This window comes from Thunnus thynnus, chromosome 22 (assembly GCF_963924715.1).
Source record: "Thunnus thynnus chromosome 22, fThuThy2.1, whole genome shotgun sequence".
In the NCBI taxonomy this organism is placed as follows: Eukaryota; Metazoa; Chordata; class Actinopteri; order Scombriformes; family Scombridae; genus Thunnus; species Thunnus thynnus.
Window position 1 is genome coordinate 22,602,690 of NC_089538.1, and position 27,329 is coordinate 22,630,018.

At 38.3% G+C, this 27,329-nt stretch overlaps 2 protein-coding genes across 7 annotated transcripts; both read left to right on the top strand.

The window, feature by feature from the left end:
- Window positions 1-9,410, top strand: ttc29 (tetratricopeptide repeat domain 29). Of its 5 annotated transcripts, XM_067580601.1 has the most exons (14): window positions 1-112; window positions 816-845; window positions 1,455-1,549; window positions 1,736-1,813; window positions 2,264-2,323; window positions 3,363-3,526; window positions 3,620-3,796; window positions 4,260-4,472; window positions 4,703-4,788; window positions 5,857-5,948; window positions 6,068-6,191; window positions 6,704-6,793; window positions 6,901-7,015; window positions 9,322-9,410. In XM_067580601.1, the coding sequence occupies exons 1-14, from the start codon at window positions 26-28 to the stop codon at window positions 9,354-9,356; spliced, it is 1,446 nt and encodes a 481-aa protein (XP_067436702.1). In that variant the 5' UTR covers window positions 1-25; the 3' UTR covers window positions 9,357-9,410. The 5 variants fall into 5 exon arrangements, with proteins under 5 accessions (XP_067436702.1, XP_067436698.1, XP_067436700.1 ...); XM_067580597.1 differs by lacking the exon at window positions 9,322-9,410 and having other exon boundaries at window positions 6,901-7,196; XM_067580600.1 differs by lacking the exon at window positions 9,322-9,410 and having other exon boundaries at window positions 17-82; window positions 6,901-7,196.
- Window positions 9,381-26,347, top strand: slc10a7 (solute carrier family 10 member 7). Of its 2 annotated transcripts, XM_067580613.1 has the most exons (13): window positions 9,381-9,519; window positions 12,555-12,637; window positions 12,766-12,902; window positions 14,665-14,740; window positions 14,868-14,906; window positions 15,103-15,138; window positions 15,811-15,894; window positions 15,987-16,152; window positions 16,924-16,975; window positions 18,727-18,800; window positions 19,151-19,296; window positions 20,029-20,076; window positions 22,807-26,347. In XM_067580613.1, exons 1-12 carry the CDS (start codon window positions 9,420-9,422, stop codon window positions 20,047-20,049), a joined length of 1,014 nt encoding a protein of 337 aa, XP_067436714.1. In that variant the 5' UTR covers window positions 9,381-9,419; the 3' UTR covers window positions 20,050-20,076; window positions 22,807-26,347. The 2 variants fall into 2 exon arrangements, with proteins under 2 accessions (XP_067436714.1, XP_067436713.1); XM_067580612.1 differs by lacking the exon at window positions 20,029-20,076.
- The last annotated feature ends 982 nt before the right edge of the window (window positions 26,348-27,329 follow it).

The window sequence follows — 27,329 nt, forward strand, 5'->3', positions numbered from 1 at the left end:
CCGTTCAGCCGTTGTTAGTGTCGGAATGCGGCCTGGTCTTTGTTGCCATGGCGACGGCGTAACTCGGCTGCTAGCAGCGATGGTAAGAAACATGGAAAACAAATCATCTCCGGTACGTCAATATTTCTGTTGTTGTGAGTGTGTTTTACTGTTTGTACAGAAAGCAACTTGTGTCATAAGAAAAACTCAGTCTTTTAAATACAAGTTTTCTTAAAATATAACGTTAGTAAACTGAATTTGAAACGGTGACGTCTTATAACGTTTAGCCAGTTAATTAACGCTACAACTACTTTACTCAGGCAACCTTTTCCCCAACTGACTCATTTTAGGTTTATCAGCCTTTTTCCAACTAAGAGAAAGGTTGTGTAACAAATACAGAAATAACCTGTTCAGTGATGGGTGTTATTATCCCTAATTTGATCTATAAAGGTCCATTTCTAGCTTTCCCCGGAGCTTTCAGCCATATTCTGAGGTCTTCATTGAGCTCAGTATCTGCTGTGACAATCCAGAGCACTTTAAAGACTTCTTATCCGTGTTATTTTAAAAGTTAAGCATGAAAATTCATTTCTGAACTTGGAAATAAGTTTGACAAAACAATCCTAACTTTCCAGTGCTTTCAACAGTATTTCACGGTCTTCATCAGTGAATGGAGTTTGCTCTGATAGTTGATAATCAGATGGTTTCACGGTTTTTGCAGCCAGCTACTTAAAACTATAAGAGAACAATAGTTGCTCTTGTACATCAGCATTAACTCTTTATGTGCTGTTTATTACTGTCACATTCACTTCAATGTTTTATTTTATTTCATTTAACAGAAAACACGGATCACCTTACAGGAGCAGAAGGTTTGTTAACAGGATACAGCGATGAAACATGTTGTATTAAAATAATAAAGTATATCAGTAACCTGCACATTTAGCAGTGTGACAGTAAGGCTGATTTTTTTAAAGTTATGCTAAAGCTAATGAGATCATGGGAAATGAACATGAAAAAGGAGATTATTATTTAAATTGAAAAACAAAAATTCAACAAGACTAGGGCTGCAACAAACAGTTATTTTCATTATCGATTAATCTATTATTTTCTCGATTAATTGATTAGTTTTTTAGTCTGTAAAATGTTGGAAATGGTGTAAAACTACTGAATACTCAAAGCCTGAGATGCAAACTAAAGTGTCTTGTTTTGTCCGGATCAACATGAAGATATTTCATTTTTCTATCAAAGGAGACTAAAGAAACTGGAAAATACATTTGAGAAGCTGGAATCAGAAAATTTAAACATTTTTTCTTAAAAAATGACTAAAAACAATGAGTCAGTTATCACAGTTAGCAATGAATTTTCCATTTATTGACTAATCGATGAATCGACTAACCGTTGCTACTCTAAACAAGACTCCAGATGATGTTTGTTTGGTGTTTATTTGTCTGCTGGGTGTCGTCTCCTCTCTCCTCCAGGTTGACCCACAGGTGAAGATGAATGCAGGCGGTAACACCAGGCGGTTTCTACCGGAAATTAACAGCAACAAACAGAGGAGAGATGCTCAGCGCAGGTAGAGTTCAGCTGCAAACACAGACAGATGAACAGAGGTGTATGTTTTATTTCAGTAAGCGGTAACTACAGTAGATGTAAAGTCTCACACGATTAAAACACTGGAAATTGATGTTTATTCTACTGATGAGTTGCATAAATTCATAATATTTAAAAATGAAACGTGTGTGTCTTTTTTTGGCGGCAGGATGAAGGTGGGGTCTCTTCAAACTGCATCTGTATTGGATAAATCAGCTCAGATCCTCTCCAGGGAAGAAATTGCACAGTGAGTTCAGTCTCCATGGTAACCAGGTGCACGAGAAAGTTTATCTTTATATTAAAGTTGACTTTTTTCCATCCGTCAGTGGCTCCGTCACATTTACATTCTTCCTTCCACACCACCAAAAAAAAAAAATCAAGAGATGTTAGTCTGCGTGTTGGTTTTTTAATCAGTGTACTTTAATATGAAATGTATGAAACTGGACACACGGTAACTACTGACTGAGCAGGAAGTCTTACTGCAGCTGTGAGATTACTGATATTCATTAAACAGAAACGTTAGAGCGCCCCCCCTCTGCTACACCAAGTAATAACCTGCTGAGATCATGACTCTCAGCAGACTTATCATATTTAAATTTCACTGTCACGTTTTAATAATCTGCGGTTATTAAACATCTGCTTAATAACGTCTGCTGTTTTTCCTTCTCTCTGACGTCTCTCATGTCTCTCTGTCCAGGTGCAGAAACAGTCTAAAGCAGAACATCTGTGTGGAGACGCTTCAAGAAGGTTATCACAGGTATCTCATAACTGTTGTTGTTTTGTCTCATTTATTCATTATGAAGTGGCTCGTTTTATTATGCTAAATTAGAGGATGAGTCTGGTGACATTTTATATTTTTCTTATTGTCAACTATGAATCTACTCCACTATGAGGTATTATCTGTGTATCCAAAGCCTGTTAGAGCTCCATTATTATACAAAAAGTACTTAAAAAACATCAATGAGCCACATAACTTTTCTTGACCAATAACGTTTTATCCATCTTCCATCATTGTCGTGTTCGGCTACAGTGCAGGTTAGTCTTTGTAACATCTGCTCTTCTCACTGTGACGACACATCTGGATTTTGTTCATTAAGAAATAGTTCCAGCATTTAACTCCCCCTAAAAACACAGATTGTCATTTTCACATTTTTGTTTGTGCACAAATTAAACAAACACGATACAACATGTTAATATAGTGACTTTTAGAAGTGACAGAGCAACGCTAGCAGTTTCCCCCTGCTTCCAGTCTTTATGCTAAGCTAAGCTAACCACGTCCAGCTGTGTGAGAGTTAAAATAATCATTTTATTGAAGTCTCATGTGAGCAGACAATATCTCTCTCTGTCATATTCTGTACACACACAACTATTCATTCACTTTTTCTGCTGCAAAGTTCATTATGAAAGGTGGTGACATGAAACTGCAGCTTAAAGCAAGTTTATTTGTAGCACCTTTCAATAATAAGACAATTCAAATTGTTTATATGAAACATAAAAGACATCCAGAAACATTTAAATAGAATTTAAAAAGAGTTAAATAAAGTAGAAAATAAGAAATAAGCTAAAATAGAATAAGACATAAGATAAAACAGGAGGATGGTTACAGTGCAGAGCAAGATATGAATAAATACTCCTTCATTATATTTAACAGAAGGTTTTGGCAAGTAGCCTTGATTTAAAAGTGAGAGTTGGAGCAGATCTCGTGTTTTCTGGGAGTTAATTCAGATATTTGGTGCATGAAGACTGAACTCTGCTTCTCTGTGTTTAGTTTTGACTACTCAGTTTCTCTCTCACAGGTCGTTCTCCGAGTTGTTCTCTCTGCTGCGCCGTGATCAGGATCAGAGGGCGACGGCTGAACCAGGTACAGATGTTTTGTTTCAGAGTCCTCTGGAGGAACAACGAGACAAACTGGAGACCATGAAGCTGCACCTGAGCCTGGCGGAGAAGGCTGAAAGGACCGGTACGAACTCACACGGATCAATTTCATTTCTTTCAATATAAAATAAATAAATACAGGTAGTTTCTGCTAACATGAAGGTGTCTGTGTGTGCAGGTTCCTGGTCGATGGTGCACGAGCAGCGTCTGTTTTTGGGTCGATACTTCTCGGCTCCGGAGGATCTTTGGCTCAGTAAACATTTCTACCTCAGCTGCACCGAGAGGCAGCAAGGAAGCCGCTCCAGACCGGCCACCGAGGCCCGAGCCTGCCTGGCCGAGCTCTACCTTCACCAAGGTGGCTGCAACTAGTGATTGCTCTCATTATCGATGGTCAAAGATGTCGAGCATGGTTTCCCAGAGGCCAAGATGACGTCTTCAAATGTCTTGTTTTGACCAAAGATATTCAGTTTACTGTCATAAAGGACGAAAGAAACCAGAAAATATTCACATTTAAGAAGCTGGAATCAGAGAATTTGGACCTTTTCTTCTTAAAAAATGACTTAATGGAATTAATCCACTAATAGCTGCAGCTGTAACACTCACATACACATATATATATATGGATGGATATCAAAGAAAAGTGTCTCACTGAGGTGTTTTTCCACCAGAAGTCTCCAGCACAACTTCAAAACGCAGAGTTTCCAAATCTCTGAACTCTACTGGAGGGATGACCTGCGTTCTTCTGTTTAGCGCCGTCTAACAAAATCTGTCATAGATGTCCAGTTGAGGTTGAGATCTGTTTCCTCTCCGTCCTGCAGGTGAGCTGGAGGAGGCGAGGCAGCAGGCGGAGCTGTGCATCAAGCTGGCGGAGGACGGCGGCTGGCTGGACTCGTACGGTCATCCCCTGAGGCTCCGGGCTCGCCAGGCGCTGTGGAGGATCTTCAGCCGTCTGGCCGACGCTCCGCTGGCTGACGCGGACTACAGCGAGGCCCTGACGCTGCTCCACAAGGGCTACAGAATGGCCACAGAGTGTAGGTGATGTTTGAGTTTAGAGATTTATAACAAAGACAGAGTGAAAAAATCAGCTAAACTCAATTTGCTCTTCAAATTCAAACGCTTCATCATAACACGTGAATACAGGTCAGAGACGACAACCAGCGAGGAAAAAACCTTCCAAAAAGAGATAAAAAGACTGAATATAATCTAAACTCAGCTGTTTATGTGTCTGGTTGAAGATGTATTTACAGTACTGATGTTTCAGCTGAAGACAAACAGATCGAAGGGGAAGCTGCTTATCGACTAGGACTGACCTATCAGAGAGCAGGAGACCACGACAAAGCCAAACAGGTACCTGAGTGTGTGTGTGTGTGTGTGTGTGTGTGTGTGTGTGTATGAGTTTCTTTTGTTTGTTTTCATTTGAAAAGACCAAAACCAACGATGTGTTAATCCGTCTCTGAATGCTTTCCCTGACTGTCTCTCAGCTCAGCGTTTGTTCCTGCTGAGGCCCCGTATTTTTTAAAAAGAGGGTCATAAATGTGTAGTTTCATTTTTAAAAAGGGTTAAATATTATTTCCTAAAACAGCTGGACACAGGAAACAGGAAAACACTAAATTGGGGACTATTTTCAGTGGCGGATGAATCCACATTTGGTGTTTTAGGCCCTGTTTACACCTGGTATTGACATCCGATCACAAGTGGAGCTCTAAATACAAGTGTAAACGCACCCGAGACGCATCGAGGACGGATTGAGATCCGATCACTCAGACCACATTTGGAGGTGGTCTGGGCTGCATGTGACCACATTCATTTATCAGTATAAACGCAATGCGTCCTGGACCACATTGAAGGACCGCCTACTCAACTGACGTCCTCTATTTTCTATTTTGTCTCTGAATGGATAGATGCGGCTGCGGGGAGATCGCTGCATATAAATCTCTCTCTCACACACACCTGGTTCTCTCGCCGGTTAATAACGAACAAATTTGGTCTTTGCGAACGGACGATCTCCGTGTTTATCTGCATACTGAGCGGGGAAGTGAGATCCGATCACAAGTGGTCACTCAGGATGCGTGTTAACGCCAGGTGCAAACAGACGCACTTAAAGATGTCCACTTGTGATCGGATGTTAATACCAGGAGTAAACAGGGTATTTAGAGCAGCAGGACGTATGTGTGTGTGGGCTCGAGTCAAAATAAACTACAATAATGAAGGACGGTGTTGCTCACTGATGTGTTTTCAATAGTTTGTGGAGCTCGACAGCACAGAGGAATAAAATATATCAGACTTTAGATATTTAGACTTTAGACATAATAAATCTAAGTAGATAAATTCATTGTTGGTTTTGGTCTTTTCATGAGATTTGTTGACACCAGATTTATCCTTTAAGATGATGTGATTATGTGTTTGTGTGTCCAGTTCTTCAACACTTACATGCAGATTTGTGGCACACTTGAGGATCCAGACGGACTGGGAAAGGCCTACAAGGCTATGGCCACGTCTACACAGAGGTTCACACACACACACACACACACACACACAGTTATCATTTAGTCCTTTTTACACACATTCAACATCCATGAATCTATCAGTAGCTGCTCAGTACAGATGTTTATTTTGTGTGTTTCAGTGAAGGAAACATAGACGAGACGGTCCGGTGTCTGGAACAGTTGGCCGACATCTCCCGTAGCAACGGACTACAACGCAGCCTGGCAGATGCCCACCTGTGTCTGGGCAAAATCTACTTCACCAGTGTATGACACACACACACACACACACACACACACACACACTAGATAAGCTACAGTTATTTGATTCATGATAAGTCAAGTTTTAAGTCATTAAATGAGTTGATTAGTCGATTGAAAGAAAATTAATCGGCAACTATTTTGATGATTAATTAATGATTTTAGTCATTTTCAAGCAAATTTGCCAAAGTTCTTTTGTTTCAGTTTCCCAAATGTGATAATTTGCAGTTTTTCTGTCTTATATAACAATAAATTGAATATTATATAAACGGATAACTGTGTCCTTGTAGCAGTAATCGCCTCTTTTACAAAATTACCTTTAAAACACACAGTTGAAGTTATTATTAGCTTCTAAAGCACTTAATTTACCAAATATGAACATTTTCATTTATTTGTTTTAATTAAATTGTTGAGAGATGAACTTCAGGTGACGTCCTGTTTTCTCAGAATGGAAATACATTCACATTAAATCACCTACATAGATAAATAGTTGTTGTTTTCCCTGCGTGTCTCCGTAGCGTCAGTATGAGAGAGCCAGTCAGTACTTCCTGCAGAGTTATGAAGTCACCTGTAACCTTGGAGACATGGCTCTGCTGCAGGAAGTTCAGGTACTCTTCATCTTTTTACATGTCGTCATCGTCACCAACAACAAACTTCTCTGTGTTTCCTCACATGTGTTGACAGCTGTTCCTCTGTCTGTCTGTGGCTCCGTCAGGTTTGGGTCGGCAGCGCTCGCGCTCACTCCTTCATCAGGAAGTACAGCGCTGACGTGGTGTCGGAGACGCCCGCCGCCCTGCGACGACTGCTTGTCTGGAAGGAGACCAGAGGAGGTCAGGACCTCAGTACAGACTCCACAGATTACACTGCTGCTACCTGCTGCTCCACATCAGATAAAGATACTGTTCTATAAAAGTGATCGATCGGTGAACGAAATGTAGAAAAACACTGAAGCCAAGAAACATTTTTCATGCAAACATAAAAAGTAAATAAAATCCAGACGATGCCTTCATAGCTGTTTGATATATTATATTATTATATATTATAAATGTATGTTATATAATCAGATTTCCTTGTAAACAGTCAAATAAGTGACTGAAACCTGTGAGACGAGCCAATCAGAGCACAGATAATAACAGCCGTGATGTTGAACTTGAACTCTGAGTGAGAGAAAAATGAGAAGCTGCAACACCAAACAGAAACAGTTTGCTAGTTAGGAGGGAAAGTTTTGGATTGATTAAGTAAATATCAGAACTTGATTTTAATGATACAATAAAATTTACTTACATGGAATCTGTTGGGGAACAACTTCCTGTTGTACAGCTGTAAACACTAGTATAAACGACTGAACGTCTACTCAAATTTTATCACTTTTTCTGTGATGGCAACACTTTTAATGATCTATTTCGCTGTACTCCTGTGTACAGAAATGTGACCAAATGAATTAAAATATAGAAAAATAGAATTTAACAGGAAAATACGTCATCAGTGCAGGACGTGGTGGTTGCGTTGGTGACAGTGCGCCAACGACCAATGACTTTGTCCTGCCGATCTCAACAGTTGGAATAGTCTGAACATATAAATTAGTTATTGAAGCATTTTTGCATGCGGGGCCATTGAGTGGAGGGTGAAGAGCTCTACTGCAGGAGATTATTGTTTTATATTCAGATGACAGATTTGCAGTAAATTAGCTTAAAATTATTAAATCTAAGAATTCAGAGTTTTAATCATAATCACTGAAACACATGTTGAAGCTGGTGGATTTACTCTGAAACTGAAACATCAAACATTCGTTATAACGACATCAAAAAATTATTTTATTACACTTAATAAAACTATGATACCAACTTTGTGTTCACTGTTATACAGAATAAAAATGTTTAAAATAAATATAATTTATCATCTTGTTGTTTGTTTGTAAAAACTGCTGTATGTTGGTTTTATACTGATTTAGATATAAATGAATCAGTGAATTTTTAGGAGACTTGTGTCATTATAAAAGAGTTTATAGTTGAATTGTAACTTATAATAATTATAATAATCATCATCTGATTTTGACCATTGAATTATGTTGGGAAACTAAACTACACTGGTGAAATTTTTATAATTAAAAATAAATTCACACTCACTTAATATTTATTTTACTTTTTTTAACATATTTTAATTTGAAGTTTTGGATTTGCACATTCCTGGTTAATATTTTGTACTTTTCATTTAATTGTCCTCAATTTAAAATTTAAACCTGTAGCAGCTCTTCTCATTAAAAATGTATTTTACACATTTTTTATTGTAAATTTTTCTTTCTTTTTTATATTATTTAGGATTACTTCATTTTGTGTATATTTTTGACTGTTATGCACCACAACACTAAAGCAAATTCCTTGTTTGTGCAAATCTACTTGGTAATAAAACCAAGAGCACCAATCTGCAGACAGAGTGGCGGACATGGAGGCAGACATCTTGGAAGTTTAAACAACGTTTCAAGTGATAACCCAAACCATGATCTTTCCCAAACACTAACCACTAAACCTAACCAGACCTTAACCACAGCGTTGTTATAGCATAAAACATCATTATTTCTTAACAGTGATTTGTAACGGTTTAGGAGAGCAGGGTCGTTCTGCAGTGCGTTACTATGGCTGCTAGATGGCGTAAACGTAACTATAGGTCGTATTTTGATGGTTGAATTTTAGAGCTATGCTGTCGTGTAAATATTAGTTATGTTGATTATTTATTTTATAATTTATTTCTTTATTCCTTAGGTTGAAATTCACTAAAATTAGGTATATTTTTCATATTATTTCTGTCTTCCTTTTTTATTTTATATTTTATTTCCTTATTCATTTAGGTTGAAGTTCACTAAAATTATACAGATATATTTTTCGTGATTATTTCTTTTAATATACAAATATAATAAATACATATATTATTTCTTCTTAAATCATACACCAACTTTTGAAATACATGACCTGTGTTTGCTATAATTCTATGTTTATTCTTTATGTTTATTCATGTTTCTCTCATTTGAAACACGGTAATTGAAAAAAGCCGCTGCGCATCTCCTTCAGTCTTTACGGCCTCGTCGTGGCCCATGTGTCCGGAAAAGTCTCCGGTCGTTGAGCTTCTTGTTTTCTGACAGAAAAGCCCTCCGGAGAAGAAGCTGCGGAGTTGTGAAACTTGGGTCCGGCTGGTGAGACGGGGCCGGCGGGGTGATCCGGTGGATCCCGGGGCTGAAACATGGGCCTCCTGGCGAGGCTGCGGAAGGAATGGTTCATCATCGGGATAGTGCTGGTCATCTTATCGGCCAAACTGCAGCCAAGCTTCGGCGTCAAAGGAGGTCAGTCAGCCGGAGTTTAGTCACTTTGCATTAAGTATTAACCATCACTAACAATTACTGTTGTCAGTGCGCATATGTTGAAGGTGATCCAGCTGTGCAACAACCAACAGATGTTGTGTTATATTAACTAGCAGGAGTTGCCACTTTTTGCATGTTGGTGCCAGACTTGGAGCAGAGTTTCACCTCTTTATCTTTACTGTTTGCTTCTGGTCACACATGGCTTCACAGACAGAGACCTGACATTGTAAAATAAAATGTTTGGACCCACTGAAAAGATCGACATGAGTGTATTTAATTAGCGGGAACTTCACTTTTAATAATCACCAACTTTCAGACTTTGGTTAACTCTGTTTCGCGCTTTGCGACCCAGGACGGAAAATGTGGGAGTTACAAAAAAAATCTTTAAAATGTTGAGTTTCTACTTAAATACTAGTTAGTTTGTGGACATTATATATGCCGAAGTAAATTTTGAATCTTGGTGATTACGTTCAGGTGTAAATTAATGGTTTAATTAATGCGCATGTTTGTCAAAAGGTGATGTTACTGTGAATTTAAGGATTTTTTAAACGGAGTTCCGTTTTTCGCATATAGGAGAGAAAGTGGAGCTAATAGGCTTCCTCTGTTAGTGTGTGTGTGTGTGTGTTTCCTCCCTCTCTGCCTCCCTGCCTTACCTGGCTCTGTAGTGACACGTTGCATTCAGCAGAAATGTCAACACACACACACACCCACACATATCAGATCATGGTGTCTTTTGGGGACATTACATAGACTGACATTCATTTCCTGGAGGCTTACCCCTAACCCTAACCATAACCACTGACCCAAAAATCAGCTTTTCCCCAAGTGGGGACGCTGCTTTGTCCCCACTTGGACAAGCTGTCCCCTATGAACTGGTCCTTAGTCTGGAATTTGTCCTCAAAAGTAGCCTATGACAGTCTACACGCACACACACACACACACCCCTCTCAGTTGGGTGTCACTTCACATCTTCAGTGTGTCTGCAGGTCTTAAAAAGCATTGATGTAGGCTTCAGTCTCAGAATATTTCATCTTATTCTCAAAATATCGTAATTTTTTTTCTCATAATTTAAACTAGTTTTTCCTCAAAATATCTTGACTTTTTTTTTTTGTAAATTTTTGACTTTATTCTCAAAATATTCTGTCAACGTTTTGTCTTGTAACTTCCCAGCCTGCCACTGGAAAAAGTCAGTAATGTCAGTTATAAAATGTTTTTAATTTTAACAAAACTTGCTGAAAAATGTCCAATTCTGTTGTTTCAGTCTTCTGAATTTAAATAAATTAGTTATTTTTTAAGTAATTAATCTATCCATCCAGTCTTTTTCTGCTGCTTATCCATGATTAATGAGTCATTAGTTACATTTAGGGGAATGATTGTTATATCCTGCCAGGCTAATTGTCAGTTAATTAAAAAAAAGTGAAATTAATTTAAATAAACTGACATTTATTTCACATTGCACATGGTTAATAACCCGAGACCTTATTATCTTTAGTTGTTTTTAATGAAATTTTTCATGAAACAGGTATTAAATTGTATTCTGTCTATAAAAAATTTCTTTTAAAAGTCTTAAATTTTACTCATATTTAATCTATGCAGTGGATTTGATCAGGTGTGACCCATCAGAAACGGCCACAGGTGATTTGGGACCACATCTTGAGAAACTCTTATGTCATGAGTGGAAGTTGTAATAAAGATAAAAAGAGTTTATCTCAGTTGTAATTTCACTTGTTATCACCTTACATGATAAGTGTAATCTGTGAGGCGTTCAGGGACGGCGGCGTCACCTTTAGATCAGCTCCTGTGCTGCTACTGTCAGTTGTTGCCTTCAGGTGCGGCTCGTAAACTCCTGTATCAAAGAGCAGGAGTTGCAGTCGAACAGATCCTGTAAGAGAAATTAAGACTTAAACTAATGATTATTTTCATTATTGATTAATCGGCTGATTATTTTCTCTTGAAAATCTTGAAGAATGTCTGTTATATAAAATATTCTGGTATCTTTTGAAAAATAGAAATTACAGGATTTAGTTTTTTTGTTTTAAACCATAATTTTACACAATAGGATGAGTTTATTTTACTAGAGCTGGTGTCAAATGTCTTGTTCAAAGATCAAACGATAAATCGATTTAACTGAGAAAATAATCAGCAGATTAATCAATAAAGAAATAATCATTAGTTGCACGTTGAATCTACATCACTCATTTGGCAGATAAAAGCTGACAAACTGTTCTCACCTGTTTATTACAATTAAAATCTCACAATATTACAAACTTTTTTTCTCAAAAATGTTTTTACTTTACTCCCAAAATGTCTTAATGTTTTTCTTGTAAAATTACAAACTTTTTTATCAAAATATTCAGACTTTTTTTGGCAAATTTTTGACTTTAGTCTTAAAATATAAAAGTATTCTGACCTTTTTTTTGGTACATTTTCAACTTAAGTTTCAAAAAATTTTGTCTTTATACTTGAAATATCAACTCTTTTCTCAGAATATTCTGATTTTATTCTTTTTTTGTTTTTGTTTGGATTTTTTTGGTAAAATTTTTTACTCTCAAAACACTCCAACTTTGTTCTAAAAAAACAACTTTTTTCCTTTTATATTGCAGTTTTTTCTCTACATATTTTGACTTTGTTTTAGATTTTTGACTATGTTCTTAAAATATGTCTTTTCTTATTTTATATTACGACTTTTTTCTCAAAATATTCAATATTTTTTGTCAATTTTAGTCTCAAAATTTTGCAGCTTTACTCCTGAAATATCTTCTTGTAGTAAAACTTTTTTTTTCTTGAGATATTTCAACTTTTCTTTCAAAACATTTAGAATTTATTCTCAAAATCTCAGATGATTTTTTAACAGTGTGATGCAGCAGTTTGATGTTGTAAACCAGGAGATGAGTAATAACTTATGTGTCATACAGGCTTCAGTTGAACTGGTGACCTGATGTTGTATTAACATGTAGTCGGTGCTTGATGATGACGGTTACCATGGTCACCACTGTAAATACATCTGTCTCTCTCAGGTCCATTGAAGCCAGAGATCACGGTCGCGTACGTCGCCGTCTCGCTCATCTTCTTCAACAGCGGCCTTTCACTGAAAACAGAGGTAAGAAAGCCTGAAGCAGAGTCAGCAGAGCGTCTGAAAAACTTCATATATCAGAGTGACGGACGCAGCTGCTGGTTGGAGAAGATTAATGTGAGTAATGAAAGTCTGTTTCCTGTGTGTCTCTGCAGGAGTTGACCAGCGCTTTGCTTCACGTTCGGCTTCATCTGTTTGTTCAGTCGTTCACACTGATCTTCTTCCCGCTGGCCGTGTGGCTGCTGCTCAAAGTGCTCGCACTGACCGCCATCGACCAATGGCTGCTCAGAGGGTAGGAAGACTCTGTGTGTGTGTGTGTGTGTGTGTGTTAATGTGTGTGAATGCCGTCCTTTATTCGAGTCCCTGCCTGACTGTACCTGAAGGCTGAGTTATGAACGGACACAAAGACTCATATTCAGTGCTGCTACAGGCGATGCAGTGTGCGTCTGAAAAGAGACAAATTCATGTTAAACTCAAATAATTGTGTCATTGAAAGCAGCACAAACTGTTACTCACTGCAGCTTCGTCTCTTATGGTTTAATGACGCTCCAAACCAAACGGAGGCGCTTTGAAATCAAAGAATAAGAAACAGGAGGAACCATGAGGAGTGTTTTCCTTTCAGCTGACGAACCTCCTCCTGTCCTCTTATATACCTGACCTGGAAATCAATCGAGGTCCGCCAACATTGAGGATGTTCCGACCAAATTCCCAGGAAAGGCGTAGTGGCATCATGGAGTATTGCAACGCCTGGATTTATCACGTGATGCACACTGACCCAAAAAGCATGTTTCCTACATACACAATTATTGAAAAAGAAGCAGCTTTAAATGGTGAATAAACTTTACTGAGCGTCACAACCCCCGAAATTACTGTTTTCATCATCAGAATTTGAACCATTTGGTTTAATAACGTTTGGAAAGTCTAGAGGAGCCGTATGATTAAATTATTTTATCCCATTCGTGTGCGAGGAGCCAACAGGAAGTCAGCTGCCGGTTCGGTTAGCGAAGGTTCTGGACGTGCACGCTCTCAACGGGCTAGAGATGGAGACTAGTTAGCATGATGTGTTCGCCCAAAAACACAGAAGCATGTGGAAACATCTGGGTACATTTAATGGTCGGAAGCATGAATAATTATTTCATTCATAGAACAACAAGACTGCTAGCATGCTAGCAGCTTTATGAGGCTTTATTTACTCACTTTTACTTTGAGCTAAATGCTAACGTGTGGATGTTTAGCAGCTACAATGTTGATCAAGTTAGAATCCTAACATTTACTAATTAGCACTAAACACTAAGTTCAGTTGAGGCTGATGTGAAGGTCTTAGCTTCGCAGGTTTTGGTTGTAAACATCCAACAAATGTATCAAAGAAATTATGACGTAGCGATGGCACCAGATGAAACATCAGGTCACCAAAGGGATTGAAACTCATCTTCAGGGGAAGATGAATGTGTGAACCAACTTTGACAACAATCTATCCAGTAGCTGTTGAGACATTTCATTAAAAACAACAAATGTCGACCTCGTGGTGACGCTAGAGATAAAGTCAGAGGAAGGAGGATTCGTCCTCTGGAGACAATGAATCTCTGCACAAGATTTAATGACGGTTCATCTAATAGTTGTTGAGATATTTCAGTTTGGACCAAAGTGGTCGACTGACTGATGATTTTGTCAACTTTTTCTTCATCAGCCAAAGATGTTTTTTCTTTTCTTGGCTCGTTCAGGTAAAACGAGGTTGAAATATTAAACTAAAAGGCTCCTAGATGACAGTCGTGGTTATTATTAATCATCTTGAACCTGAAGAGTTTCAGACTCACTGTAGCTGCAGTCTAACAAACTAATTATAGGTTTTATTTGGAATATTAAAACCTGATCTTATTGCTTTCTAACATCTGTTCTTTCATAATTGGTCTTATAGTGTGTGTGTGTGTGTCAGCTCCAGACTCTGACCTCTGACCTCTGAAGGGAGGAGGCAGAATAAAGACAGTTAGGGGAAAGAAAAAGTCTTTTCTCATCATCCTCCTCTTCATCTTTATCCTGTTGTTGTGGTTGCCTAGGTTACAGACGGTGGGCTGCATGCCGCCTCCAGTCTCCTCTGCTGTTATTCTCACCAAAGCTGTCGGAGGCAACGAGGTAACACACACACACACACACACACACGTTAGCAGTTTGTTTCCTCCAGTGTTTGACAAATCATGTAAAGTAATAAACAGTATATTAGTGTGTTGTTGTCATGGTGACTGACTGTGTGTGTTTCTAGGCTGCTGCCATCTTCAACTCAGCATTTGGAAGCTTCCTGGTAAGATGTTCATGTGTGGTTCAGATTTTGGACAGTGAGCATGTTGAGTCCAGGTTTAGACGTGGTTTTAGGGAATCTATATGTGTAGAATATATAATGAAGCTGGACTTTTCCTCCAAACGAGTCCATCAGTAATGAAACGTCAGTGACGCTCTGCGGGGAGTCGAACCTGTAATCGTTTCTTTGTGTCCTGCAGGGAATCGTAGTGACTCCAGTGCTGCTGCTGCTGTTTGTAAGTCAGACCTGCTGAGATTTAAAACACTTTACACATAAACTGTGACACCACGTTCATAAATATACCTTACCTGCCTCGACACAGTTAGCTGTAGATTAGCTGGTGAACATAGTGGAGCGTTTAGCTGCTAAACAGCCAGATATTTCCCTCAGGAGCTGGTGGAGACCAAAAACAGAGCTAAAAGAGAGTGAATATTGGACTTATGTGCACCAGGTGGACAGAAACACGACTCTAAACTAGCTTTTAGAGCTTTTCTACTGATGAGAGCTGTGAGATTGAACCAAAACAGTAAAGTTGTTGACTATAAAACCAAAACAATGAGCTGAAAGAGACTAAAACGCTGAAGGGACCTGCAGGTGGTGATAATCTCTGTGGATTCATCACTACAAGCAACATCTTTCACATTCATTGTCATTTCTCACACTGTTAATATAAAAATATTTATTAATGCAGCTTTAATTTACATTAATACAAATCAAACTGAGCTCAAAGTACTTTATACACTAAAACTTTAACAGGATAAAGCTGAATATTAATCATATTTATAACATATTGAATGTTTAGTCTGCTGCATCGTCTTCTGACGGTTCTCTGGTTATATGTAACTGCAGATAAATACATATAAATATATATGATGAGTGTTTGGTTCTCCTCCTCTTCCTCCTCCAGCTTGGCTCTTCCTCCTCCGTTCCCTTCACCTCCATCTTCTCTCAGCTCTTCATGACGGTTGTGGTGCCTCTGATCCTGGGTCAGGTAGGACTCTGTGTGTGTGTGTGTGTGTGTGAAATGTTTAAATGTGTCTGAATACATTGAAAGTGAGCTGTCGTGTCCGTCCGTGCACGCAGGTGTGTCGAGGTTTCCTCAGGGAGTATCTGGAGCGGAGAAAGCCTCCGTTCGGCGCCATCAGCAGCGCCGTCCTCCTCATGATCATCTACACCACCTTCTGTGACACCTTCAGTAACCCCAACATCGAGCTGGACCCCACGAGCCTGCTGCTGGTCGTCCTCATCAGTCAGTACACTGTTTTTATTTCGTCTCTATGGAAGTAAATTAATGCCACGCAAATTTAAAAAAACAAACAAACGATGTTTTAATAAAGTGGAGAAGTTTTAGAAAAAGCTGAATTCAACTGAAAGAAGGTTGTGAAGAACATCCGAAAACACATTTTTAAGTCACATAGTTCAACTTCCAGTACAAACACAAAGCAGTGAAACTGGTTTTGTACCTGAAAGACTTGAAAGACTAAATAGTTAAAATCAGGTCAACCAGTTACTGACTGGTTCTGGACAAAAAACTTCCCAGTCACAAAACTTTCAAGAGGGAAATAATTTAAAATATAAATATAACTTTAAAATTTAACTTTAGGGCTCCAACTAACGTAATCTGTCAAATATATATAAAATATAAATCTTCTTCTTTTGTCTACAAACCCAAAGATATTCAGTTTATTCACATTTAAGAAGCTGAAATCAGAGAATTTGGACGTGTTTTCTTAAAAATATGACAAAGGATTAATTGATTATCAGAATAGTTTGTGATTCATTTAATAGTTTGAAGATAAATTAGAAGATAAATAATTTTCACATATTACAAGATTCTTCTTCATATTAAACAGAAAGTTATAACTGTTGGATTTAATTCCAACAACATTATTACAGGTTTGATACTAATGTAATAAATTCATTGATCCAGTTAAATCAGTTTAACATGACGGGTAATAAAAATAAATAAAACTTTATGATTTTAGTTGAATATTGAAGTGAAATCTTTCTCTCTCTGCAGTTTTCTCCATCCAGCTCAGCTTCATGCTGCTCACGTTTGCCTTTTCTACCAGGTGAGTCTCCTCTTCTTCTTCCTCTGTTATTCCCTCCTCCTCCTCCTCCTCCTCTTCCTCGCTTTCTTTCCATCAGTTTCACATTTTTACTTACAAGTCTCAGCTGTCAGGCAAGAGTAGCGTATCAGCCTGAATATAAAACCACTCCTGCTTTTCCAACACCTGTTATTTGTAAAAAATACTTTTCTTTTTTCAAACTGTCTTTTTGTCTTTTTAATTTTCTTCCTCTGCGGCAGAAAAAACACGTTAAACGAGCTTCAGAAACTCCTGCAGGTTAAACAAAACTTGCAACGTTAAGTCTACAAAACAATCATCTAGACCTCAAATCAAAAACACCTCCCACTTTTTCAAATGTTATTTCCTGACCCGACATCATCCTGTGGTCGTCCAAGACCAGGAAGATCATTATGACAGAAGTTACCGTGCCAACAAGAGGAAGAGAGCCAAGTGCGACACCTTGATGGCCGACTGCCGACAACACGGCTGGTTCCCAGTGGAGGTGGGACGTCGAGGTTTTCCGGCTCAGTCTGTACGGCGGAAGTTTATCTCTCCAGGGGTGACAGGCTGAACGCAGAGAACAGTAGTGCAGAAGATCTCGGCGGCTGCAGAGCGAGCATCCTGTTGGGTGCAGGATGAGGAGAGAGAGCTGATCCGAGCGATGGGGTCGAAACACTAGAGAACAGATGGCCTCGACCCGGGATGTCGGTGGTTTAACATACTGCAGAATATTCAGGCCAATATGTTAGAAAGCAACGTTGGAATTACATTAAATATGAATTACATGTTGCAGTAAAATCAAAACACCCACAAAGAGAAAAACTGATGATTGTTTTCATCTTCTTCTTTCTCAGCTACAACATATTTCTTCATTTTTATCCACCAAATGTCTTTTTTTTAATAACTTTTAATCGATAAAAGCAAAAACTGCCTCAAGTTCATCATACTGGGAATAAAAATATTTAGATAGAAACTTCCAGTATCAGTATGAAGGAAGAGTGGAGAACAAAAGTGTCTGATATTTAGATTAAAGGACGAGTTCACTGGTTTTCACAGCAGTCAGGTGTCCATATGAACAGTGAAAGAGGTTTTCCTCGCTGTAATCATTCCTCCTGTTCACACTGGATATTAAAAGATCCTTCAAATGTGTTTTTAATGGAAGTGATGGAGGCCAAAATCCACAGTGTGTCCACACAGTCATTTAAAAGTTGATGTGAAGCTTATATGAGTCTTCAGCAGTCTGAGTTAGTCATATCAAGTGGATATCTGACACCTTTACTGTCTTTTTAGCATCAAATTCCCTCTTTGTGTTTCCTCGGACAGTGTTTCCCTGTTGAGCTGCAGGTGGAAGTATAGTAACAAAAAGAGGAACTTTTGCACTAAAAAGACTGTAACATTGAAAGATATCTACTTGATTTGACTCATTTGGACGCTGAAGCTTCATATTAGCTTCAGATAAACTTTTAAATACATTTTGGCTTCTGACTGTTGTTTTAAGACAGATTTGAGACATTGTGAACTCGTCCTTTAAGAAGTATAAAGATGGCAGCATTTAAACAGATCTCAAGGTTATCTGTAGGCACAATAAGAGGTCAGAGGTCACAGCACTCAGACAGTAGATGGAGCAGAGTGTCTGAGGATGGATGACGTTAAATGCTGAACAGATTTTAAAGCTCCGTGAGGCGGATTTGTGATTTTTGGGGCGTTCGAATTCAGATTTCAGATGACTCGTAACTTCCTGTTTGTCTCTGCAGGTCGGGCTCAGGATTCAGCCCTGCGGACACAGTCGCCATCGTGTTCTGCTCTACACACAAGTCACTCACTCTGGGTACGCACACACACACACACACACACACACACACACACACACACACACACACACACACACACATTGGATTTGTGTGATAAGTAAAATTTAAGATACAGAAACAAACTATATTTTAAAGTGGAGCTGCATCAGAGTTTGTTTCCAGCTGTTCTATGTGTAAAAGGTTAGTATAAAGCTATATAAACTGCCTTAAGTGATGTCACTTGAGTCAGCGTCGGATGTGGCTGAAGACTACAGGTTTTAAATAAACATCTGGAGGTGTAGAGTTAGAAAGAATAAACTGGATTTGAATATCTGCCAGTTTTAAGTATAAAAAACGTATAAAAATATCTTCTTCTTCCTCCTTCCAGGTATCCCCATGTTGAAGATCGTGTTTGAAGGCTACGAGCATCTCTCTCTGATCTCGGTCCCTCTGTTGATCTATCACCCGGCTCAGATCCTGCTCGGCTCCGTCCTCGTGCCGACCATCCGCAGCTGGATGACCAGCCGGCAGAAGGTACGATACAGACTCACATTCACGTCCTGCAGACTCAACCGAACCTTCGCTTAACTTCAAACCAAGTCTTCATCCGGAAATGTTATTATCGACAGTACAGGGATTTGATTTTTGACCCCACGACACAAGTAATACCTGGTTCACACACTTCTAAATTCAATTATATAATCAAATTGTAAAGAAAAAAACAAAAAAAACAGACCGATAGACAGAAGTCACTTTCATTGATTAAGAATTAAATGTCCGTCAAACTGAAACAAGCAAATTATTCAACAACTGTGTGATGATGATGATGATGGTGGAGAGTTCACCAGTATGAATATTACCAAACCTTTATAAAAAATGAGGCTATCAAACATTATATCAATAATGAATCATTGATTTGATCTCAGTCTGAGAGAGCACCAATCACAGCGCAGAGAGAGAGAGAGACGGTGTTTAAATGAAGTTTTAAGGTATAAGACATTATTTTATTTGTTTACTTTGTGAAGTTTAGGTGTGTAGATGTTTTAAGAGACATGTTTACATTGAGATAAATATACAAGTAGTTATGTCTTTCATTAATGAGCAAAAATAGATAATCAAATGGTGTTTTTTAAATTTTTTTTAGAAGTAACTGAACGTCATTTTTTTGCCAGTTTTGACAGGCCTGACACACACACTCAGGTATGATCTGATCCGGTTTGAGGCCTCATTCCAACATTAATCTCTTCACCTTGTTCTCCTCTACAGTCTAGTCTGTTGTTGCGATAGGGCCGCATGCCAACACTGCTGCCCCGAGTGAGTAACTGACTCCAGAAAACAGACTCTTATTTAATTGATTTAATTAATAAAAAAAGTTTCCTGTAATTCTTCTTTTTGCCTTTTATAATCTGAGCGGGGGATCTGTTGTGATCATGTGATCTTGTGACGGTGGCTCCAGCAGGCTCCTCTCCCTCGATGCTGATGAGGGTTTTAAAAACGAGCCTCCCTCCTGCTGGACTCACTGCTGCAAACTCACCAGCTTCGCTTTGATTCAGCACCAGTAGGGTTTTACTGGTTTAATGGTGGAGGGTGTGATGATGATGACAATCACTGCAAATGAAATCTTCTGTATATTATAATGTTGAAAACTACGTTATTGTAGCTTCTGTTCAGTCAAACTGTTGGATTTAATCATTTTGACAGATATGATTGGGGCTGAAGCAATTAATCGAGCAGTTGATCGATTTAATCAATAATTTTAGTAATAATCGAATAATCCTTTAAGTCATTTATTAATACATGAAAACGATTTGCTGGTTCCATCTTCTCAAATATGATTAAATGTATTATATCATTCTAAACTAATTATTTCCTTTGTGTTTTGGACTTTTGATTTAAAAAAAAAAAAAAACAGAAAACAGGCGTTTGAAGACGTCACTTTGGGCTCCAGGAAACTGTCAGTGACATTTTCACTATTTTCTAACATTTTAAAGGACTAAATGATTAATTGATCAATCAAGAACATAATGTTTAGGTGCAGTCCTTAAAAAGACAATTACATCTGATTGACAAGAGCCGTGACACTGTTTACATAAAAGTTGGCAAACTCTTCAAGTAGAGGCGTGGACTGCCCGTCCACCTCAAGGTGTAATTATCAGTCTTTACAGCTTGAGCACCTGGTGTGGAAGTTAATATGCACACAGACTATCTCAGTGTATCTGTAATAAACTAAATATATCAGCCAGGCTCTGCTTCCTTGTCTGAAGCGCCTCCACATGGTTACATTTGGTATTGCAGCAGAAATGTGTTACCTGGTTCCAGAACAGGGCTGCAACTAACAATTACTTTAATTAATGATTTAATCTGAAGTATATTTTTCTGATTAACCCATAAGAACCCATTTCTCCTTAAAGGAAAATTATGGGGAATATAAAACAGACCAAATGGACCACAAGGAATTCTACCCTCAGTGTCAAAGATCTGTAATGTAACATGTATGTAATTTCCCAAACTTGTTTTATATCAGTTTGTTCAAGAAATGTGGTCAGAACAGGTTAAATGTAATACAGGACGTCTTATTAAAGCATCAGAATTGTTAAATGGGTTGAAACCTTTAGTAACAAAAAACAAGCTTTTTAAAATTAGCTAGTTCTGTCACATTTGCTGACCAGACACACTGCCGCCATCATGGAAGTGATGTCATGGGTACACAGATTCACACATTGTCACATGACTGCACCAGGATGTTCAGTAGATGTCACTTAGGGGACTTCATGAGTTAAAATCAAGGATAAAAGCTGTATAAGGAATTTTTCCAGAACATTGAAAGGGTTGGTGACACCTGTGTCACCATGGGTTCTTATGGGTTGTTTTAGACTATGAAATGTCAAAAAGTTGTCTTTACAGTTAATCAAGGCTCAGAGTGACATCTCTCTCAGATGTTTTGTTTTGTCCGACCAACAGTCCAAAACCCAAAGACATTCAGTTTAAAATGATATATGACAAAAGAAAAGCAGCAAATCCTCACATATTAGATTATCAGAAGTGAGGGTGAAAAAATCATATAAATAATCATTAAACAAAAAGAATGAATTTTAATATGGTTTAAAGTGATATTTATATGAAAATATCTCATTTGAAATTATGTCATATTGTAATTGAAAGACCACAGTTGTGGAACATGAACAAAAGTGGTATTTAGACCCATAAAATGCTTCATGAATTTTATTAAATCACATTATTTAGTCATTATTCTTTATGTCAAGATGTGTAATAGCACTGTATATATTTATCATATGTACACCCATATGTAGACAGTCATTTTGCAAGATTTCTTTCTTATTTTTCGAGTTTTAATATACCAAACTTGATAAAATCACTACAATAATACCATCTCAATCAATTCTTCATGCCAAAATTATGTAGAAAAATGGGGTCATTTGTCTCTTTATGATGTCTTGTTCAAAAGTTATGTCAATTTTCAATTTCCGCCAGAAATCCAAGATGGCCGCCAAACAGACCCATGGGACAATATTTTGGGAACATGAAAATATGTTTACTAGACACCTTGAGGATTGCAAAAAGCTAAGTTAGAAAAATATATCAGTGGTTTGCATGGGGACCCCCCTTCCTACTAGACTATATGAGAAGCTGGAACCAGAATTTGGTGACTGCAACTAATAATCAGTTATCAAAATGATTGTCGATCATTTTTCTATCAATCGATTAATATTTCAGCTCCATTTTTCTTCATCCTTTACCTCGATTACAGAACTGTGCTTCTCTTTTTTGTCACATATAAGATATAAAGATACTACAGAAAGCCAACAGTAACCTCACTGAAGAGTCCTCGCTGCACGATTTAGATGAAAAATTTGATTGTTTTACTTTTGACAGCAATTGAATTAATTCCAGTGTGGACAGAAGATGCAGCACATGTTCAAACTTTCACCCTACATGCTTATGGTGGTGGATTCAATGACCAGACTTCTGTTTATTGTTCTGAATCTCTCACTCTGCTTCTTTACTTTCTTTCTCTCTGTCCAGGCGGTGAAACTAACAGCCCTGCAGCCCATCTGAGGAGGATGAAATGAGTGTTTTTGGTGTGTGTGTGAGTGTGTGTGTGTTTGCTGTGATACAAAACGGACTAAGGCGGAGGGATACAGCAGCCTTTACGTGCCTTATTACAACCAACCAACAGAGACCTCAGCGTGGCGGAGGGCACGAGGATCACCAGTCGCCTCAATATTCTCCGTTTCTACGACAACAACAAAAAATGAACTCTCCTATTTCCATCACATATATATTCTTTTATATTTAAAAGAAGAAAAAGTACATGTTTTATTTTTATATGGAGTACCCCAAAAAATCCTGCAAAATGAAGGACAGCTGTTTTCAAACAGATGTGAAAAACAGCACCTGTCAGCAGGAACAGGAAGGATGGAGTTACTGGGACCATTCTTTTTTTTATTTTTCTTGCTATTTTCTACTTTTTTTCTACTCTATCTCTCCTCTAGCTTTCACTGCCAAGACAAATGTGGACGTTTGTTACATTTATGTTCTTGATAGATCAAACTAATGCTGGATTATCTGACATTTAATATACAGTATAACGAGGTCAAACTTGGCTGTTTTTTTGTTTTTTGGGGGGGGGTTTTTGACGCTTTCTGAAATAACTTTTTTTTATCTGAAATGACGTTTGTGGGGATGATGTTGAGTTGATGAATGATTTATCCAAATGATGAAGGTAAAACATGATTACTGAGACAGTCTCTTTTCCTGCCTTATTCACACAGTTACTTCGTCTGTTTTAATTCGTTTGTCTTAATCAAATTCCTTATATTCTGATCAAGTATGTGATCCATATATCAATGACTTGGACCAATAAGGAGGCACAATGAGGGTTCCTAACATTCAGATTTCATCCTGCACAGAAAAAAGCAGAAAATCTAATTTAAATAGTTAAAAACTACAAATAATATTTTTGAAAAATGATGATGCCAAATGTACAAATGTGAATTTGTAAATTTTTATGAAGATGATGACTCATTCTAAGTGTAACTGACTGATATGGTCCTGTTGCCATATGTCAGTTTGATATTTTCATATAGATCATTGACCAAAATCTTGCAAGGGGACGTATTCTGCACATTTCCAGGTCTATATTTATATCTCGAGGCTCTACTGGAATATCTTTGCATGATTTACAGTTTAAAAAACTCCTTATTTATCTTGTACTGGCTCTTTATGCAGCCCCTCAGTTCAGCCTCTGTCTGAAACAGGCCGTTTTAGCTCCTGTCTCTTGAAGGCCCGCCTCCTGATGAGTTCATTGGCCAGCTTCAGGAAGCTTCCTCCAGCTCTAGAGGCTACGTAAACAAAGAGTAGTAGTCAGGTTTCACTTCTTTTTCTTGTCCTTTACTCAAAGTGGCAACTTCTCAAATACATCTGTACATGTTTGAGCCCGAATCCTATCTGAAATGTGACAGTGGACAATGGCAACAACCGTCAGCAACAAAGATTACAGGACAGACTGCCATTTATGGACATGCAGCTTGTCAGGAAAGTTTAAAAAAAAAAAAAAAAAACTTTGCAAATGAAGCATTAAGAGCAGGTTTTGTCTTTCAGGAAGCATTTTTATATGCATTGTTACATACCATCCAACATCATAACAGGATATAAATGACAGAAAAACACAAAAAGCATGACATATCCCCTTCAAATCCAGCACAAAAAATAAAAACACAAATGGAAAACATTCAATATAAGGGCATGTCTTTGCTTAGCCTTACTCCCTTGTGGAGGTTAACATGAATTCTGATTTCCAAACCTTCTTATTGACATTTTTGAGGGCCTTCATGTTACATTAGGGCTCAACCCCCAGCAGACATATTAGAGGTTCTCATTTCTGTGAACTGCTGATTGGGTTTCTGTCGTAGTAAGTTGTGTAAGGATATAACTGCGATGCTATACTGCCCACATGTTGAGCTTTGGTCATCTGACAAAAGCTGATCATATATGGGGGAATTCTAACCCTTGTGTCTGTTTTAAAGATGATCTTTGGCTTTTAATGGGAATGTCCTTCTTGATGTTTCTCCAACTGTCCACTGATTCCTGGTCATGTGACTGTGACACCTTCCAAGTCGATGTGTGACCAAAGTTCCTCGCTTAGGTCACATTGACTCTGAGATGTGGTTGAAAGCTAAGACAAAAAGTAGATGGTTTCACTAGCTTCTTGTCAAAGTCAAGAATGAATCTCTATGTTTGTTACCGTCAGTGTCTTTGCCATTGTGGTGTGGTGTCCTGACCAACCGGTAGGAGTCACTGGCGCCGCAGGATTCAGTTGTCTTCATTTGGTACCAAGTTTGAGATACTTCTTCTGAGAATTGAACTTTTGTATTTTGTATTTTTGTAGCTGTGGATGATGATGTTTGGTCCTGCACCACCTGTGGACCATAGAGCTGTTTTGCTTTTCCTTGGTGGTCCCTTGCTGGGAATCAGGGAGTAGTCCCACCTCCTTATAGGTAGATCTTGAACATTTAATGATGAGGATGTTTTTAAACCTGCCCTGTTCAGTCCGGTTGAGTCGGACTCTGGCTTGTTTTCCGCCTCGGTGCGATTTGTTTGGGCAGATCTGAACAGCAATCATACTCAGTCGCAGACCAAAACAACTGTAACGAGACCCTTTGAGGAAGTGGTCTGGCTACAAACAAAATCTGGAGCAGTTTGTTTGTGATGGGAACATGATCCGACCCAACTAAATGGTTCCCATAGCCAGGAGCTATAGGGGCCTTACGTCCTGGCTGGGAGCATGCTGGGATGCAGATGAGCAAAATCAGCAGTTGCTAGCAGCTAGCTGGAGAATGATTTGTAGTCTGACATGGACTAACAATAAAGTACATTGCATTTTTTTATATTTGGCAGATATGATCTCCCTCCTGTTTTTTGTTATCGCTCCCGCCCCAAGACACATCTGACCAATGAGAGGAGTGAACGTTCTTGCATGGCTTGTATTGATGCATTTTGGTTCACTCTTTCTGTCTCAATGTGAAAATTAAATAAACCAAACTGATTTGAATGAGAGCAAACAAACATAAGTTTGAAAACACCTTAAAACCATTGTAACTCCAGGTTCTCTGAAAAACATGAAGAGGACCGGTTGAGTGCCCTGCTAGCTGCGCATGAGAAACAAAAACCAATGTCTTGACTTAAAATGAATGCATCCTTCAAACCTGACATATCAGAGTGTACATTTTGACAGTGAATGTTACTGAAGGAATCAACAGACACAATGCGCAGTTTCAGCTCTATACTGCCTCTTTTAGTAGAGATTTACACATCACAAACTGTCAGACTGTTTCTCCATGATGAAGTCATGGAGCCACTGAAGTCTCAACAGCACAAATGTCATTTCATTGGTCATCATGTTGCTCTGTCCAGTAACAGTTTACAGTCAGAAATTGTCTGTTCACAGTTAAATTGTTTTACCAGTCATGTGTTTTCAGAAGAAAGATGAAGAGGATTTATGTGGGTTTGTTATTCTACTTGTTTATAGAAAAGCATAAGAAAATAAACCTACAAACTGTGAAAACTGTGTTTTTTTTCTTGCACTATACTATCACATTTTGAGCAGGTAAGTAGTGTAATGGCAGGGTATTTAAACCTGCTACAAAGGTACTACTTTACTACTTTACTGTACTTCACTCGGTTTCCACACACCAAAAGCCATAAGCAAAGCATCCCTCAGTAGAGTGCTTCTTGGGTTTTTCGGAACTCGGAGCAGCTTGTTTTTTTTAAATTTCTAATAATTAGATAATGAATGTAAGGTTAACCTTTTCCGCAAATGTGTGTAAGCAATGAGAAAAATAGTCTTTTCCTCAAAGGAAATATAGAGTATACATACAGACAGGTGACAAATTGAAGGAAAAACCGGTACAGGTCTGAATGCTTGACCTCTACAGTGAGGGGATCTGGTGGCACTGTTATGCTTTGGGGGGCATTTTGCTTGCATGGTTTGGGTCCACTTGCCCACTTAGAGGGTTGGGTCACTGCTAATCAATACAAAGTTGTTCTGAGTGATCACCTTTATCCTATGATGAAACTTTTCGATCCTGATGAGAGTGGTCTCTTCCAGGATGTCAATGTCACAGAACAATTCACAGAACACGAATGGTTTGATGAGTATGAAAATTATGTGAATCATATGCCATGGCCTTCACAGTCACCAGATCTCAACCCAAATGAACACCTATGGGAGATTTAGGGCCAACGTGACAGCACTCTCCACAACCATCATCAAAACACTACATGAGGGAAGAACAGTGTTCATCTCTCCAGAAGAGTTCCAGAAACTTAAAGAATTAATGTCAAGGCACATTGAAACTGTTCTGGCAGCACATGGTGGCCCAAAACTTAATAAGACGCTAATGTTGGTTTTTCCATTAATTTGTCACCCGTCTGCATACATGTGTATTGGATGGTGAACTTTTAAATTATGATGCGCTGTTAATCCTGCACAGTACATACTAGAGAAAAGCAGCATGAGCACCATTATATTGTATTCTTTCATGCAC